This window comes from Trichoplusia ni, chromosome 9, assembly GCF_003590095.1.
Source record: "Trichoplusia ni isolate ovarian cell line Hi5 chromosome 9, tn1, whole genome shotgun sequence".
NCBI lineage: Eukaryota > Metazoa > Arthropoda > Insecta > Lepidoptera > Noctuidae > Trichoplusia > Trichoplusia ni.
In genome coordinates, this window is record NC_039486.1 from 9,098,743 (window position 1) to 9,116,358 (window position 17,616).

At 32.7% G+C, this 17,616-nt stretch overlaps 1 protein-coding gene across 1 annotated transcript in view; it reads right to left on the reverse strand.

The window, feature by feature from the left end:
• Nucleotides 1-945: 945 nt before the first annotated feature.
• LOC113497349 overlaps nucleotides 946-17,616 on the reverse strand; it is a 90,547-nt gene continuing 73,876 nt past the window's right edge. Inside the window, exon 6 of the mRNA XM_026876876.1 lies at nucleotides 946-1,482. Within this exon, the coding sequence (XP_026732677.1) occupies nucleotides 1,397-1,482 (86 nt within the window). The 3' untranslated portion in view covers nucleotides 946-1,396. The remainder of the gene's footprint in view (nucleotides 1,483-17,616) is intronic.

A 17,616-nucleotide genomic window follows, 5' to 3' on the forward strand; every position in this document is an offset into this window, starting at 1 on the left:
GCTATACTTCATTTAAGATAGTAAAACTACAAAGGGAAACTCGTTCAAGTAGTAACTGACAAACAAGGATAATAGTTTCGGCGTATGAAATTATTAAAATTGTTGGACGTAATTAGCTCAAGAGGGTTCTGTATGGAGTTACAACGTATGTATGTTTGCACCTGTATTTAGATTTTGAAATTAGAACAACATACTTTCGTTTACTTTTATAAAAAACATATTCGTTGTTTGAAGTTTAAAAAATATATTTTTTTGGCATTCCTGACTTATTCAGCTTAGCTTGCTTGATTAGAACTTCCCTTGATTCAAATTTTGAAACGTTGGTTTCCTTCAATTCCATTTAAATAATTAAAAAAGTACCTACATAAAGTTACATTGGTACTTGCTTGCTTCAAATCTGTTCAAAGAACCGCGAGGCTACAACAACAGGCAAGAGAAAGGGCCGGTAAACAAAATTGTTACGTGAATCATGAAAATGCTAAAGTTAAAACAATCCTTTTTTCAGAAAAGCGTTTTGAGGAAGCATTTTTCGACGTCGCGCTTATCAATTAGTCGCTCGTCTCAAATTATGCTTAAAACGGTTTCAGGGCCTTTTACATTTTCGAGTGATTTAAAATAGAGTGGTTTTATGGAGACTCTATTTTGTGCTAAATTTTGTCTTGGATGGCTAGTTGCAGTTAAAAAGAAAAAATATTTTTAAAATATACTGACCTTAATCACTTACCTTCTTTCCATTTATTGTTAGGTTCTGAGCAGTGGCCGCTGGCTGCTACTTAACTTACCGTTATAGCAAGGTCATTATTCTGTTTATTCCTCTTAATGAACAAATTTTGTGTAATTCATCGACACATTGACAGTGTCATTAAAGCTGTTCGTCCATAAACAGCTCAAATTGATGTGTTATTAATGAACAAAATTATAATGAAAATATTTAAAACGCACAAATCTCATTATTTATTTAAAGTATTTGAGCACATACATATGTACATATATACATACCTAGGCTTATACATAAAACTCCTTAGGTACCAGGTCCATTTCTTCTTAATATTACTAAATAAACATAATGGAAATTAGAAATGTATAATCAATCTAAATAACCAAATCGAATTATGTTTACTCTGATGAAACTTATATTATTTACTTTATGATCCGTTTTGTAGGAGATTCAAGACTTCATTGAACTAATTGCTCCGAGGTATTAAGAAAATTAGAATCGTATTTGGTGTATTCCATTTAATGAAATACATAAATTCGGGTTGGCACAACTACAAGATATTAACAGTGAAAATATAGTGAAGAATTTATCAGTCATAGAAACAGGATCTTTAGTTCTATACGTTCGTAAGAACATAGGCGATTATAAATTGTTACTAACTAATAAACATACATGAAATTATCTTAGAACGTTAGGAAGAAGGTATGTTAACAGAAGAATTATTTTCACTGTAGTTGATGTGCTCCCCGACTTCTTGCAGCCATCTGAGAAAGAAAAAAAAACGATATATTTTTTGACCGATTAGTTCTAAACTTAAATCAGTCAGATCTTTTACAGAATTCCAATTTAAATTAAGTCTAAAATACTTATACAATAACATTGTTTGACCCTGTCAGGGGATGAATAGTGGTTTTTTTTTATGAATATAGAGTCACCTACGACATAAGCTACGGCGTAGCCGACTCGTAGCCAAACTTGAAAATCGAAGTTTTTTTGATATCTCGTCTTCATATATGATCGTCGAATTAAGTGAGACTATACCTTGAAGTAAAAACAAACGTCTAATCAGGCATCGTTGACATCAACTTGATTTAATATACACGGAGGAGTAACATTTTGTCAGTACTTAGGCCAAAACAGGAAAGTTTCCGCTCAACAAGTTGTAACTGTGCAAGATCTAAGCGATCTCAAAGGGATCCTGTTTGGAGTACAAGGTTCTTGGTGGAAAGTTGTCGCTACTTATAGGATTTGCGTAACGAACGATCATGATCAGTTACATTGAACAGCAACAAAGGACGAAGGAAAGAGATTTTCGTATACACCTACTTGTTATTTTCAGGTCCTGTTAAATTAAGTAGTTGAATATATTTAAGGTTTACACAATGTTTTCAAGTCATGGTTTTACGATTAGAAACGAAAGTCACTATAAAAAGAAATGCCACTCGGTAAATACAAACAATAACTTCAAGAATACATAAATAATAATTTTTATTATTCCAAAGCCAACGTAGAGCAAACGTTACAGTATTGGAGCACGGCTAAGAGGACCGGACCAAAAGACCCTGACTTCAAAAGTAGGAATAACTTGTTTGTTAGAAGTCTGTGTGTACAATACGTATTTAAAAAGGAAACATAATAAATAACGAATGGAGAATAAATAGACTCCTTTAAACATTGATAAATGCAACGGCCTATATTATCACTTCCATGCATAGCAGCGTATTCAAGCACATATTGATTTCCCAAGAACATAGTGTATACTATTTTATTTATAGTATATTAAAAACAAATTGAGACTTTAATATTGATCCACCCTTTTTAATAGCATGATCTACATCCTATATGTGCATCATGCTCAAATTACCTTTTCTCTTGGACATATAAGTGTTCGTATACACTCAGATGTATAAAGCTATCGCTGTCCTTATCTAATAAACATTTGGGAATAGATACAAGAAGCACAATACTGAGTTATAGTTCCTAGGTAAGTTGATTAAACCTTAAACCTGTCATCGAAACTTATAGCTTTGAGCACTTAAATAAAGCAGGACAAAATATTAGTTGCAATATTTTATAACTGGATAACATGCTATCGCGTTCCTAAATGCTTGGAGAATTTTTAACCACTGAACTGTCGTGATAAGTAACAGTGACCGCTATACTCTGTGGGCGTTATTCCTTTTACACATAAAATTATAAATTATAAACCTCATGTAATCTTATTTTTGGCCTATATTTGTATTTAGGTGTTAGGACATTAAGTAAAGGGCATGCGGAGCCCTCTTTAATGTCAATCGCTATTTCTGATTAAGTTCTGGCTCTCGATTAGGGTGTTCGGTAAATCAGGTAAGTTCTTAGAAAAAGTATATTCAGTTTTTATAGAATATGCTATTTATTATAAGATTGAATATAATAAAGTTTTCAATGTATTACAAACATGCCTAAAGCATGGAAAGATCAAATTTGTCCTATGCTTAATAGAAATAGTCCAGAATCAATCAGTGGCGGTGAATACGAAACCGAATAAAAAGACAATTCCGTATCCTCTCTGAAAATAAATTCTATCTGGTCACACAAAGGCAATCGGATAACTATTACAATTGTTAAATAAAATTGCATGTGAAAGTCAATTCAATCTATTGCTTCTGCTGGGGTGGAATAAAAATCAATGACATCCGTTTTATTTGTTAAACTTTAAAGATTTTATTACGATGGCGTTTTGAAAAGTGAGCAATATTTATTATTATTTCTGCATGTCAGGAAATTCTATTTTATTCATTTATTGAAAATATCAAATTCAAGGAATAAAATAGAGGAATCTAGCTTTAGGGGTTTTATATCTTTTGTTCAAACATTTGAAGCAAAAACAGCAACTTGAGAACGTTAAAACAATAAAAATAAAGTTAACATTTCAAAGCGTACGCGGAATATATATGCCACTTAAATATGAGCTTTGAGAGAAAACAACTCCTTATGTAAGATTATTTTCATAGAACGAGCACTCGCGATTTATATTACACCAACAATGTAACGAAGAAGTTTAATAAGAACGTAAAACCTCTTCTGTAGAACCTATTTCCTGTATTCATCGAGTATTCTGTCATAACACGTCCGGGCTCTCTTAACCGCCAGAACATAATACCACATAAAGTAGCTGAGATTTAAAGCTAATTTCCCTGAGGGCTGGTAATATTTACAAAGAACACTTTTAACTTAAAAGCTTTACTGACCTATAGATAACAAACGTGGCATGTTAGCGATACAGTTTGCGTGTTACCAACGTGAGTGAATGCTATACATAGCTCTGACCCAGCTTTTGACACATTTGACTAGGCTATTCAAATATTCGTGTGACTATTTTGGACATAACCACTCACCAGTTAAGTAACTGAGGTTTTAATAAGCATTATTTATAAACGTGATTTTGATGCTTATTGCCCCTATATTTGAGTTTAATAGATACTAACTGAGCGTTCATACTTCCAATTCACTTTTAAATTAACAATCACATGTAAGTGTTATTTGAACAAAGCAATTAATATTTTGAATCAAATTAAATATGAAACGTCATTTACAAGTTTGAATTTGTGCTTGACATTATAATAATTGTTCAAAATAGAATTTTAAAGGACTGCACTTTACCTTAACTACATATTAATTAAAATGTCATTTTTAATAACTGTACGTGTATATCTCAAGTTGTGACTAATAAATTACTTTGTATCTTTTTACAATTATGTTTGTTTCATAGAGGTTGTCGCAATTTACGTCTTCCACTGAAAAAATAATCCTAACTAATAATATAAATGTGAAAGTAACTCTGTCTGTCTGTCTGTTACGCTTTCACGTCTAAACCACTGAACTGATTTTAATGAAATTTGGTACAGAGATAGAATTAACCTTGAGAAAGAACATAGGATAGTTTTTATCCCGGAACTTTGAAGAGTTCTCTTTCGCGATATAACCAACCTCGACGCGGGCGAAGCCACGGGCGAAAAGCTAGTTCAATATAAAAACACTTTCAAGGTTTCCGTACCCGAAGGGTAAAAACTGAACATTGTTAATGAAGCTCCGTTGCCTGTCCGTCTGTCTGTCCTTCCGTTCCGCGCAAACATGATCTAACGCTAGCTAGACTATTAAAAGATGCCGTTAAAACAAATCTAGTTGAAGTGACGGTTGGTATCAATCTTAAGTCTGTTCGTAAGTGTACCTACGTGCCGCGAGTCCGAATCGTACTCAACCGGTTTTTCGATGGGCTTGTAGATAATACATATTAATTCTGATCGTCACATGTTAAGTTTTATCACACCAACATATGCAATGGTAATTCATTTATTCTTTTTAACATTCGCTAACATTTTAATTCGTTTCTCCCGCATCCTGCACTAGTGTAACGTGTGTAAACTGCTTTGTTCCGTCCCGCCGCTGCGAGGCCACATGTTTTTGCGGTACTTATCTCAGTTTCAATTCTAAGCTTACCACTGTGTTTTAAATGTTTTTTGTTTTAACACAGACGGGTTTTTTAAACATGCACTTTTTGTTTTTATTGCCAAAGTTTTTAGGAACGAAATAGCTGTTGTGTGCTGGTAATTTTCTGTAAAAAGTTTTCCTGTCAATGCTTTCCTATAAAGAAACGTTTTTGGTTTATACAGGGTTAGTAGTAACTCGACGTATTGAAGCCAGGGAAAGAAATAACATTTCACATGTCTATGTACCTACTCACATGCCACCAAAGTTATTTCACAAAGATATTTAAAATTTTGCTAACATTTTTATTAAAATTTTACCATAAATCATTTTTATATAAAAGGCTTGTTTGATGTCAGCCAACATAGTTAACAATACTACATAATTGACAACCCAACGGAAGATTTTTTTTTAACGACTACCGCACTAAGGCTTTTATTAATCCTTGTATCGCGGGCGGTTCTACATACATTAAACATCTATGACTGAACATGTCTGAATAATTTCTATGACTGAAAATATTATTTTTTTAAGAGTTTTAATTTGACATTTTTTTATTAAGTTCAAAGCCTTTTACTTCCATTTCAATATCTAGGAGTTTAAATTAGTTTAGCAATGGACGTCCACCATTTTGTCCAGCCGGGAATAAGTCGAGTTATTTGTAATATCGTATAATAACGTAGTCTAATCCAGAAACTTTTAATAAAGTACTTTAGAGGAAGATAAAATCATAGGAAATATTATAATTAATTCGAATTATTCTTAATATAAATGTTGAAAAGTCCTTAAAACTTAGAACTTAATGAAGTTGAAAAAATACGTGGATAGCTGTGAATGTTAAGAACGATTGAAAGAAATTTCCTTCACAGATACGACCTTACATAGGAGAAATACTTATGTCAAATTAATTTCCTCAAGTTCCTAGAGTGAATCCAAATGAATAAGAATAATTTGTGTAATATTGTGGACGTACAGTTGGCCAGCTATATAAAAATATGAATATTTGAATCAATCTGTTTATTTTCGTTATTTATCTGGTATAAAAGGCTAGGCCGATGATGATCTGGTATATTTTAATTGTTTACCTTGTTGGGGAATTTCTGTTAATTTTTTGCGTAAATAAAAAAAATACATAATATTTTTCGACGTAACGGAGTAATTGACTGTTTGTAAGCTACAGATGAGTTAGTTTCTAGAATGTTTTTGATGTAATCAATTAGCAACATTTGTTCGAAATTCACTTTATTTCATCCGAGGCCCAATTATGAAAAAAGACAAGGTTATTTTACTATCAGCTTGCTTATTAATCCGGGTAAGAAAATAATAAATGAACTTGCTGTATAAAGGTAATATAATCGGGAAGGTGTACAGGGTGATATTATGTTGCTTCTCGCTAACGAGGGCTAGAGCATCATAATAATAACGAGGGGGAACGTTCCAACCTGCGAACAACCAACTTATACCCTAAGGTTTTTGTATAAAAGGATTTATGTATCGGCGTTCCCAAGATAGTTTTTCATTAAACAACTTTTACAGCATTTTTATTCTCCAATTTAAAAGAGGCTGTCCAGTATTAAAATATAAAACTGGGTATTGAACCTGATCGCAGTAAAGTTCGTTTTACGAGCAGGTTTAAGTTATTTGCTAAAAAAATCTGGATTTTAAAGTTGGCTTTAGAATTGTATCCATCTTAACGTTAGAACCTGACTCCATGCTTTAAATCCTGTGTTACGATAAACTTTACTAAACCGATAAAAAGAATTGTCGTTCTGTTTTATCGAGAAAATGTGACTGATTTTTAGAGTTATAGAGCCCTTCTGTTTTTATTTCAAAATCGAATACTGACATCATCAAACTGCTCAGAGACCACTCTACGGGTAATTTGATAATATTAAGTCTCAAGTATCTTTTTTATAACTTTAATGAATGCTTACAAAAGTTAAGGTCGTATATTATTATCTTTTCATGATTGACATGTCGCGCACATACGGTTTCTCTTAACCCCTCTGGCTCAAAATTAGAAAATGAAATTAATATAATCCCGTGGACTCGATTCCCCACAGATGCACATAACTCGGTACAAAATCTTGTGAATACTTAGTACACAACCATTCGTGAGCTTTGCATAAAACGTTAGTAAAGTCATTAAAACAGAAAATACTTTGAACAACAACTTTCTATGATCGACTATCAATTTATAATGATCGGAGGTGGGAGTTATAAGCGTCGCCGCCTCATCAGCAGAATTGCACGGTTCTATTCAAAATTGCTTAGTACGGTTAATTGAGCTGTCAGTTTGGGCTGTTGCCTCGGTCAACATTAACCGTAATTATAAAAGTTATTAAATATTAACGACCTTGCGTCAAGCCACCTTTAAGATTATTTCAATGATTACGGCTATTAAGATAAGTCAATATTTTAGGTGTAAGCATTATCTAAAATTCTTGTTTTGAAAATAAATCATAACTGCTTTTAACTCATACCTAATATATTATTTGTTATTGTTTTATCTTTTGTTAAAGTAATAATTAGAATAATTAATATTTTGATTTTGCTTGCTAGCTAAAATAAATTATTAGTTTTAATCGATTGATATTAAATATCAAAATGTAGTTTCTGAAAAATTGTTATAAGATAGTAAAATGAAGGCTTAGTAAAGCATGGTAGCAACAGTTGTGGTTTTCACCAAAGAACAGAGAACCTTCAATCTATACTAATATATAAAGCTGAAGAGTTTTTGTTTGTTTGAACGCGCTAATCTCAGGAACAACTGGTCCAAATTGAAAAATTCCTTTTGTGTTGAATAGACCATTTATCGAAGAAGGCTTTAGGCTATAAAACATCACTCTGCGACTAATAGGAGCGAAGATAGTATGGAAAATGTGTCAAAAACGGAGAAAAATATTCAACTTCGAGGGCTTCTGTTCAAAAATTCCTAACTTATAACTTCTAACCACGCGGACGACGTTGCGGGCAACAGCAAGTACATAATAAAATTACAGTTTGAAAATACTACAAAAATCAAACATTAAACCATACTTCATAAAAAGCCTTTGTATTAATGTCGTAAACACACATATTAAATGTTCCCAAAGGAAGTTACGTGCTTGTTATGGCGCATATCGGCCTTTGCTTGAGTGATTAAGTATGTGAGCCCTAATTAGTAGGTAGAGTAAAGCCTGCACGTTTATACGGTTCAAAGGTCCTTTTAACATTTTTGATTGTTAGCAACGTAGTCATTACGTGTTAAAGTTCAGTGAATGAATAAACTGCAGTGAATTTTATTATTTGTAAAACGAGAAATTGTTTACATTCACCTATTGTATTTAAAAGGCTGTAGGGTATTTCCTTCGTTTTCTTTTTACGCCTCGGTACCCAAAGGGTAAAAACGGAACACTTTTAAGCTTGTTCGACCGTCACTTGGCTTTATCTCATGATATCTCAGTTCAAATTATCACTGATGACGTATTTGTGTTGCCGTTATAACACAACATCAAGTTTAAGTAACCATTGTTAAGGTTATAAATGTGTCACTTGATCGGTTTTTTCTATTCTAAAAACAAAACAGCGTGCACGAAAGCTACTTAAACAAAGCACTGCCATCAAAAATTGTGACCGAGCTCAATAAATTTGTATCTAACAGCAAATAACATTTAATTAACACGCAGTTCTCAATTACTATAATAATCATAATTTAACTACATAAACTAGTTGCTACTTACACTAAGCTTTATTGATAGTATGAATAACTAATTATCGCTAAGTGGGTATTACTTCACAGAATGTGTTGTCTACATACATATTTAGGTAATGGGAAGCTTCTGCTGTGTCTAATGAATATTTATCTTATGAACACGATACATTAACATTGTAAAGAAATTACTTCGAGACTTAGCTGGTAATTGATAAATGGAATTGACGATCGATTTCAATTTATTATTTAAATATTGAGTAGGATTTCCAAATGATATCGTAATATTAATGTCAAAAGAGAAGCCATGTTTCAACAGCTGGTAAGCCAAAAACATATTTTTAAATAGGCTATATTATGACTCACAATGTCATAATATAAATCTGCTAAGTTCATCAGACAGATTTGAAAAAAGTATTGAGTAAAACTTTTTATTTTATTACATCATTAAGTAAATAGTAAGGAAGATAAAGAGCATTTAAGTGTGATGTAATGGTAAGTGATGTCGAGAGAGTGAGAGTGAGAGTGAGACGTGAGATTTGATGACACTGTATTACCTTCATTTTCCTTTTATTTTTTTTGGAAAACTATCTGACAGACTAATTTTTTTTTTGTCAAATACGCAGGGTTTTTGACAAAAAAATATAAATGAAACTTGTATGTATAAATGTTCCGAAGTCGTTACGTCACCTGTGGGGTAACTATTTGGCGGTATAAGAAGATTTTTACTTTTCATTACACGTGAAAAGTAAAATTTACATTTCATTACATGAATCAGTCCTAGTTTTAATTTGGTTGTTCTTTTTAAACAGATTTTTAAACGTATACTGCGTTTCCTTTCTTCAAGCTAGTAAAGTATTAAATGAACTGACAAGTGAAAGTCAAGTTACCTATCAAAATTAAATCTTTCCTATACATTTAAAATATCCTATTAGTTTTCTTGCTATGTTTATTCCTCAATTTTTTTACTAAATGTAACATTTACAGTAAGTAAGACTAATGAATGAAATATTTGTGTTTACCTGATTCTTAAAAACCTTCAGCGTTCCCCCTTTTATTACACAATTGTAATTTAGAACTTTTTTACTTGTTTCTGTTGAATTTTTCATGGAAATTTTTATGTCTGTTTTCTGTTCCATAAAAAATGTACCTTTGAATTATTTAATCGTAATTTTGCTGGTTCTTGGAGTGGAGTTGCTGACGGCTTTCTATGAAAATGTTAAGTATTTCATAATTATATTATAACCTTTAGCTGACACGCTACAAGCTTTCAAATAAAATAAAGTGGGTAGACTAGACTACTTAGACAACTAATGGCTTATAAAGGCACCGTCCTTAGATAGGTATTAGTCATTTTGAATATCACATTATTAAGAAGAATGTCAATCAGTACCCAAAATACTAGGATTTCTGCATATTTTTATTTTTCCGCGTTTCTTTACCCGAAGGATGAAAACTGTAATCTGTTACTAAAGTTCTGATATCCGACCGCGTGGCCGTCTGTCTATTCGTATGTTACCAGGCAGTAACTTATGAATCGTGACAGCTAGAAAGTTGGTATTTATTATTATAAAAACCAATAAAAATAACAATTTATCACTTATAACAAATAATAAAAATATATCAAAATTAAGATTAACTAAACCTTTGTTAGGGTCTTAAATATGATGGGTAACAATGTGTTTAATTGTACGAAACCGAGCAAACGGATTTTTTTTATAAATGTAAATTATGGGCAACTTTTAATTATGAATTTATTGTAATTAATGATAATATTAGATTTTTATTACACTGAACTCACACCTACGAAATAATATCAAGATGTCACAGCTGGAGATTATGTAAATATTACAAACAACATGCTGGCTCGTAGCTATTTATCACAAGTCTGATTTCCTAGTACAATACATATACGTACGTACATGTGAACACCCCCGGCGTGGTTTGCATTAAACATGTTATTGTTGTACGACATTTCGAATACCAGGCGTACAGACTTAGTTCAAACAAGGGATTTCTGTTCTACCCACAATAAACTTGCCTGAATAACCATCACAGAGAACTATCAACGGAGGTTGACCGTTTTGTATCCCCTATTTTGTTAACCTACAATAGATTGACCACCTGACAGGACTACGGGGACATAAAGTGTACATTTGATGCATTATTGCTTGCCAAAGCAATCAAACACGCTTTGTCTTTCAACAAACATTGAATTTTTTGCTAGTTACTTATTTTCTGTAGCCCCATTTTATCTATATCTATACTATATACTTACTAATATATAAAGCTGAAGAGTTTGTTTGTGTGTTTGTTTGTTTGAACGCGCTAATCTCAGGAACTACTGGTCCAAATTGAAAAATTCTTTTTGTGTTGAATAGACCATTCATCGAGGAAGGCTTTAGGCTATAAACCATCACGCTGGGACTAAAAGGAGCGAAGATACAATGTGAAAAAAACAGGGCAATTGTAAATCATAACTTATATCTTCTACCCACGGGGACGAAGTCGCGGGCAACAGCTAGTAATAAATAAAATCTCTGTTTTGTGTAAAATTTTAGTATAATGTAATACCTATATAGCATAGATAATCTAAACCTTTCTCTTGGCGATGTCTTTAGTAACGGTGTTATTGCAAATACGACCATATTTCCAATTCATACACATATAAAGCTTAACGAAGGTGGTTGAAGTTTATCTGATACAACCCTAAATACTCCTTTGAAACGGATTCTAAACGGAGTCCTTTGAATGATCCTAGATTTCTAGATTTATCTCCTAGTGTACCGTCTTGCTTCCACAAAGATGACTGTTCTGCTTTTATAGCTCATACAACAGGTACCGGTCTTTTCAGGTGTTATTGAAAATTTTGCCCGATCGGTTTTATACTTCTTAAGTCCTTAGCTAAAGTTAAAGTACATCACTTCTTTTTGTAGAAAAATTTAGTTCAGTATAATTATAGTATACTTCGTATATTTTTCTATTTTGTAGTCTTTGATAAAAAGCCGGCTATGCAACCATGGGCGTACCTAGGTGGGAGAGCATCCACCACACTGGTACCTGTCTGACTTAATAGCGCCCCCCTACGTACCCCTGTATCTACAAAGTAATTTTAGTTTAGAATCTTGGGTTAATTTTAAAACTTATACGTTATGTAACTAGTTATCATAAATTCCGTTTCTTTTTTTTAACTCATTTAATCTGGAGAATGATATAAAAACGAAAGGTTATTGAAAATTGTAAACTAAGTGAGTGGTATTGTAATAACACTTTGTATTCTATCTAAATAACTACTATAAAGAAACAGACCGTCTACTTGAAACATTAATTATTCCTTTGTTACAATAATGCTGAGAAGTGACCTACTCTTGTGGAGAACCCTTTTTCAGGTCACGGCTGGTAAGCTACTTATGTTTCATAAAAAGGTCATGTGCATTATCACTGCCCTCGGTTGTACTTAAAAAAAGACTTGAAACTATTTTTTTTATTATATTTAGAGGACAGTTGTAAAGAGTCTGCTTTCATAGATAAAACAGACAGGTACAAGACAGGGTCTAAACCATTTTACGTGGCATTAGAATAGTGGTTTTGGTCAGCAGAGAAATTATTTCCCAAAGCAGTAACGCTTACGAATCGCTAAAATGTACTATTTGAAAGGAATGTTGCGTCTCCTGTTTAAAAGCGGTACCAAAAATTTTAAGCCTTCTATTCTAATGCGATATAATATCGCCTATGCTCTTTTGACTTTTCAGTTTAAGCGATTCGTCAGCATTAGCGCTTGGAGAAAATTTAATTTAACTTGTCTATGAGCGTTTAACTTCAAAAAGCCGATGTCGTAAACCTGTAGATGGAACGAGCATCGATTACCATAATTTCTCTGGAAAGTAATCACTCCGTGCAAAAAGATGCTCGTGATCGGTGATACTCCTTGAACTACTCCTTGAAATTTCTTAGAAATACTGTTTTTGAAGATTCATAGCAGTTTTTAAGCTAGATTTTTTTTTAAGAAACTTACTACTAATTGATTAATTATGTGGTAACAACACATATGCGTTTTATATGTATTATTTAATCTAACTGTGTTTGGTTGTCAATAATTATGACTTACTAGCTTTCCCGGCGAACATCGTGAAGACTAACGAACAACAATTCTGGAATTCAAATTATTAATTCAAATTTAAACATATAAAGCAATAAGTCAACAATATTTCGGAAAATACAAACATAACAAAGCAATAATTATTATCGCTGATAAAATGAAATGACATAAAGATGACATTAAATTTATTTGACAGAACTAACGTCAACTTGGCTTTTGTGAATTAGTACAAATTGTTTGTATATTTTACACTTTTTCAAGTTCTTTTTTTAATTTTCTCTACGTACAAACCTTCTCTGGACTTCAACGAAAAGTGGCATTGATTTTTATATATATAGATGTATGTTCTTAAAGTTTAAACTAATTTCTATGAATAGTGGGACAGTCTGCGAGGGTATTAATCTGGAATAATATAAGTGTAGCGATGAGAAATAGCTGGTTTATTATGACAACACGAGCTGATGAAGATCACATTACCATTCGCTCTTGTACAAACACGCGGATGAACGTCATTTGAGATTTGTGAAGCGTGATATATTCAGTTGCAACTTACGAATGGAAGCTTGTTATAGTAGAATTAATGGTTTACTTGAATGTCTTCATTTTAAGTGTACTATAAAAAAATCTTTTGACATGAAATTATTTGACATTAGTGGCAAGGCTTGTTAGATTACTCCAGCTTAGGCAATGGTAGTGGCTCGGGGTGTTTAGTCGGCGAGATATCCCCACGCCGTGCCCTCGGCGTGGGTTGAAGTCATTAGCCTCTCACCAAGAACAACAAAAAAAGAAGTCCTGTTAGATGGTCCAATTGGATAGAGCACTTATTCGAGATGAGTGTCCGAAATTAATGGTAGTTGAAGATCGGTAGAAGGCATAAGGGAATGAGAGCGCGTTGGTCTGATAAGATAGGTTAATGTTCTGGAGGCATTTGGAGGAACGCGCAACACTGAAAAACGTCGAGTGGGTGAAAATGGGGTAAAATCATGATTCTGATCTGTCCATCTGACTCAGTTCGAGTTGAAGTTTTTTAGTCATTCGCGACGTGTTCTCTATATAACAACATTCTTACTTTAAAAGATAATAGGCTATTTAGAACTATTTTTAGAAGACTACCTATCCTATCCCTTAAAGAGTAGCTGAGAAAAAAGGAAGAAATAGATAAAAGTTGAAAGTTTTTTTTGCAATTTGCAAATATTGGCCAATATTTCTTAAGTAATATTATAGTAATTTAAAATTTCTTATAATTAAATGTACGAACTTCTTCAACAACATTAAATCTAGTTTATAAATGAATGTGAGAAGTAACGATATTTTAATAAAATTATTATTATTGGATATCAAAAAAGATTATATCTGTACGTATTTCATGGAACCTTATATAAAGTTCTGAAAAGCCATTTGAATATACAAAGTTAGACATACATTAACATTTATACTTGGTATAAGCTTCTAATTAGTATTTAAGTGAATGTTATCAAAAAGAAAATCTGGTTTTGTTTCTGGTTTTATGTTTAACATGTAGAAAACATTTTATGACAAAAATTACTCATTTACTTATGATCCGAAACTGTGTTTTTTTTTAATAAACATATTACTTATTTTTCGAAGTCCAAATGTTACATAAGAATTAACACCTACCAATTTACACGTTCGTTAAATTTTTGCTTCATTAAATACCAGTCAATAAACAGACTTTGATCAGAAATAAAAACGAACAAAACAAAACTGATGCAATATTCTTTTGAAACAGGACGTCCTCCCACCTCCTCTGAGACTCAATAACTCGGTATATTCGTGCATCCTCGTAACAGCACTACAGGGTGGCGACAAAAGACGTGCGACTCTCGAACACTCAGCCCTTTGATAGTGACCCACACCCTCTATAAAATCGTGTCGATAGCAAACTGCAACTTGAAATATCAGATTCCATTATAGCAGAGTGAACTATGATAAAACCTCACGTTTTCAATTGTATCAGTCTTGTGTGGCAAAGGATTGTGAAAGATTGTGTTGAACTTTTGCACTAGACTCGACTCGTTAAAAGCATTGCTCTGCATGATTAAATGTTGGAGTTGAGCTTTGTTTAAAAAGACAAATTGGTTATGTTGGGAGCTTAGCCACAAATACTAACAATTAAATTATATTTTAACTGCAGCCGAATTTTACATTACTTATGATAAACACATGTTGAAGTGATAAAAATGCATGGAGGGCGGGCACGTAGCATACGCTTTTTCGAGATCTGTGAGTGCTAGGCAATTTTTTGTTATTGCTCTGCTTCTTTATCAGTTTTTTGATCGCTTGTATGGTGATGGTAGATTTATTTTGGTGATTACTGCGACGCGTTTGTTAATCATCTGTTCCTATATTTTTGTTGTATACGAAGTAATTATATTTTGAGAGCTCGACTCGCGATACCGCTGCGTCTGCTCATGATTAAAGACTTCGGTTGGGTCCGAAACTAGTCGGGCTACCCCAATAAATACCCGTGAGCATCATTTAATAACGAAGTAACTATTTTGTACGTTGTTATTTCAATATAATATTTGTTCAATGTGTACTTGTTTACGTTTATTTTTGGTAGATATAGGTAAATAAAACATTTTCATATTTTTTAAACTGCCTAAAACAACCGATGGTCGTGAAAATATATAAATATGTCGGTTTTATAAAAGGTATTTTTAACTATTTTCTGTTCGAGCGAAACGTAGCATAACTCGGTCGTCCAGATTTTTTTATGTTTAGTTTGACGTGTGTAACCAACGGCCTAAAGAAATAGCTCGGCTTGTTTACTCGGTATATAGGACACGAGGTCACGCAACCTAGGACTTTTGCACTTTTAAGCTCATCGCCCACTCAACTGGACCGACAGCGCTTTACCTGCCATTCAACTTGAAACTTTGATCCATGTGCAACAAAGATAATTCTGTAATGGCCATACTAAATAGGTGCCATTGCTAAAAAGACGATTGTTAGAACGTTCTTTGTCTAAACGCAGATTTATTTTGTAACATTTGTTGAGCTTTATCACAAAGATTACGAAAATTCGTTAGGCACAAAACAAAAGCAGAATTGTGAAACAAACGAGTGAACTGTATTCAGTATCACTTCTAAATCTAACTTGATAACAATCACATTATTAAAAGTAATACCTACTGTTTTTTTTTCGACTTGAAAAGTCGATTACTTTTTCTGTGACTCGTTTATTTTCATAAAATAAACGTAAGCTATGTAAATTAAATCTACAAAAGTAATTGTAGGTTACGATATGCTATCACTGGATAACTACAATCAGTTAACACAGACCGCCTTGGCCGAAAAAGATAGAACGAAATAATACGAATGGTAGGAGTACCTACTTAATTACTTTTACCGACCTAGGACATAAATCTCCGTGATTAGCCAGAACTGGCCGCAAATGTACAGGAATAGACGTCACTAATAGACTAAATTAGGTACAACACTTAAAGTTCGCCTTATTACCTTTATGGAGCTAAATTTAATTGTACTTAAGGCGAATAGTTGTATTGAGGGCAATAAAACTCGGCCGCTACGTATAGCCGTGCCGTAACATAGGCTATTAGGCCTAATACTATGTTGGGCGAATACTAATGAGTCCGAAACCTATTTTTACCAATTTTGGAAAGTAGGAATAAATTTAGATCGTATTTTTATGTTAAGAGCGTTTATAATGGCGCTAGTTTAGAAGAGTGAGTAGGTTTGTGATACGATCGATGTTATTCAAGTGGTTTTGTATGTACTTGATACTATTAATATTTTGTGTATTATAATAACTGAGTAGGCTGGACAATTTGTTAATAGAATCACGTTCGGAGTTCGTATTATTTACGTAGGTATTTATCGTGTGTTTTGATACTAAAAAATGCCGTGCAAAATATGTGTTTTAAGAATTGCTTCTTTTTCAAAGTCGCGCGCGGTCACCCGGATTTATTGGATATCAAGGTGACAGTTTTCATTTCAATTTCATTACCCTTTTTTTTTAAATTTCAAATTCAAACCAGATATCGTGCGGTGTTGACGCATAAGTTTTTCTATTCTCCTCTATAGGAATATCTCATCTATATATATAAAAATGAAATGCTGTTCGTTAGTCTCACTAAAACTCGAAAACGGCTGAACCGATTTGGCTTTTTTTAGTCTTGAAGTATTCCTAGAAGTCCAGGGAACGTTTAAACGGTGAGAAAATTCGAAAAAAATGCGGAAAAGGCGAAAAAATAACAAATTTAAGTTACTAAGGTAAAGGCACCATATTTCGATATTGTAAAAAAACGGTCTTATCAAAGCAAGGTCTTATTTAATTAATTATTTAGCTGGTTTTTTAATAATTTATGTACACACACAAATAGTCTTACAATCAATGATTTAGTATGTGTAGGTTTTCTAATAATCGCTCAGTTTAAGGCTAGCAGCTACTTGAATGCATGTTTCATACTAAATTTGCTAAATAGTGTAGTTTTATATTGTGTGAGTTTTTGTTTAGTTCAAAATATTATGAGGTTTATATTTTTTATCGAAAACACTTAACTCTTGAGTATTTCTTCACGAATTGAGGAGAAAATTAAGTTTTTAAATACCGAGCCTTTTTAAATACTAAGATTGAAATAAAAGACAATAAAGAGA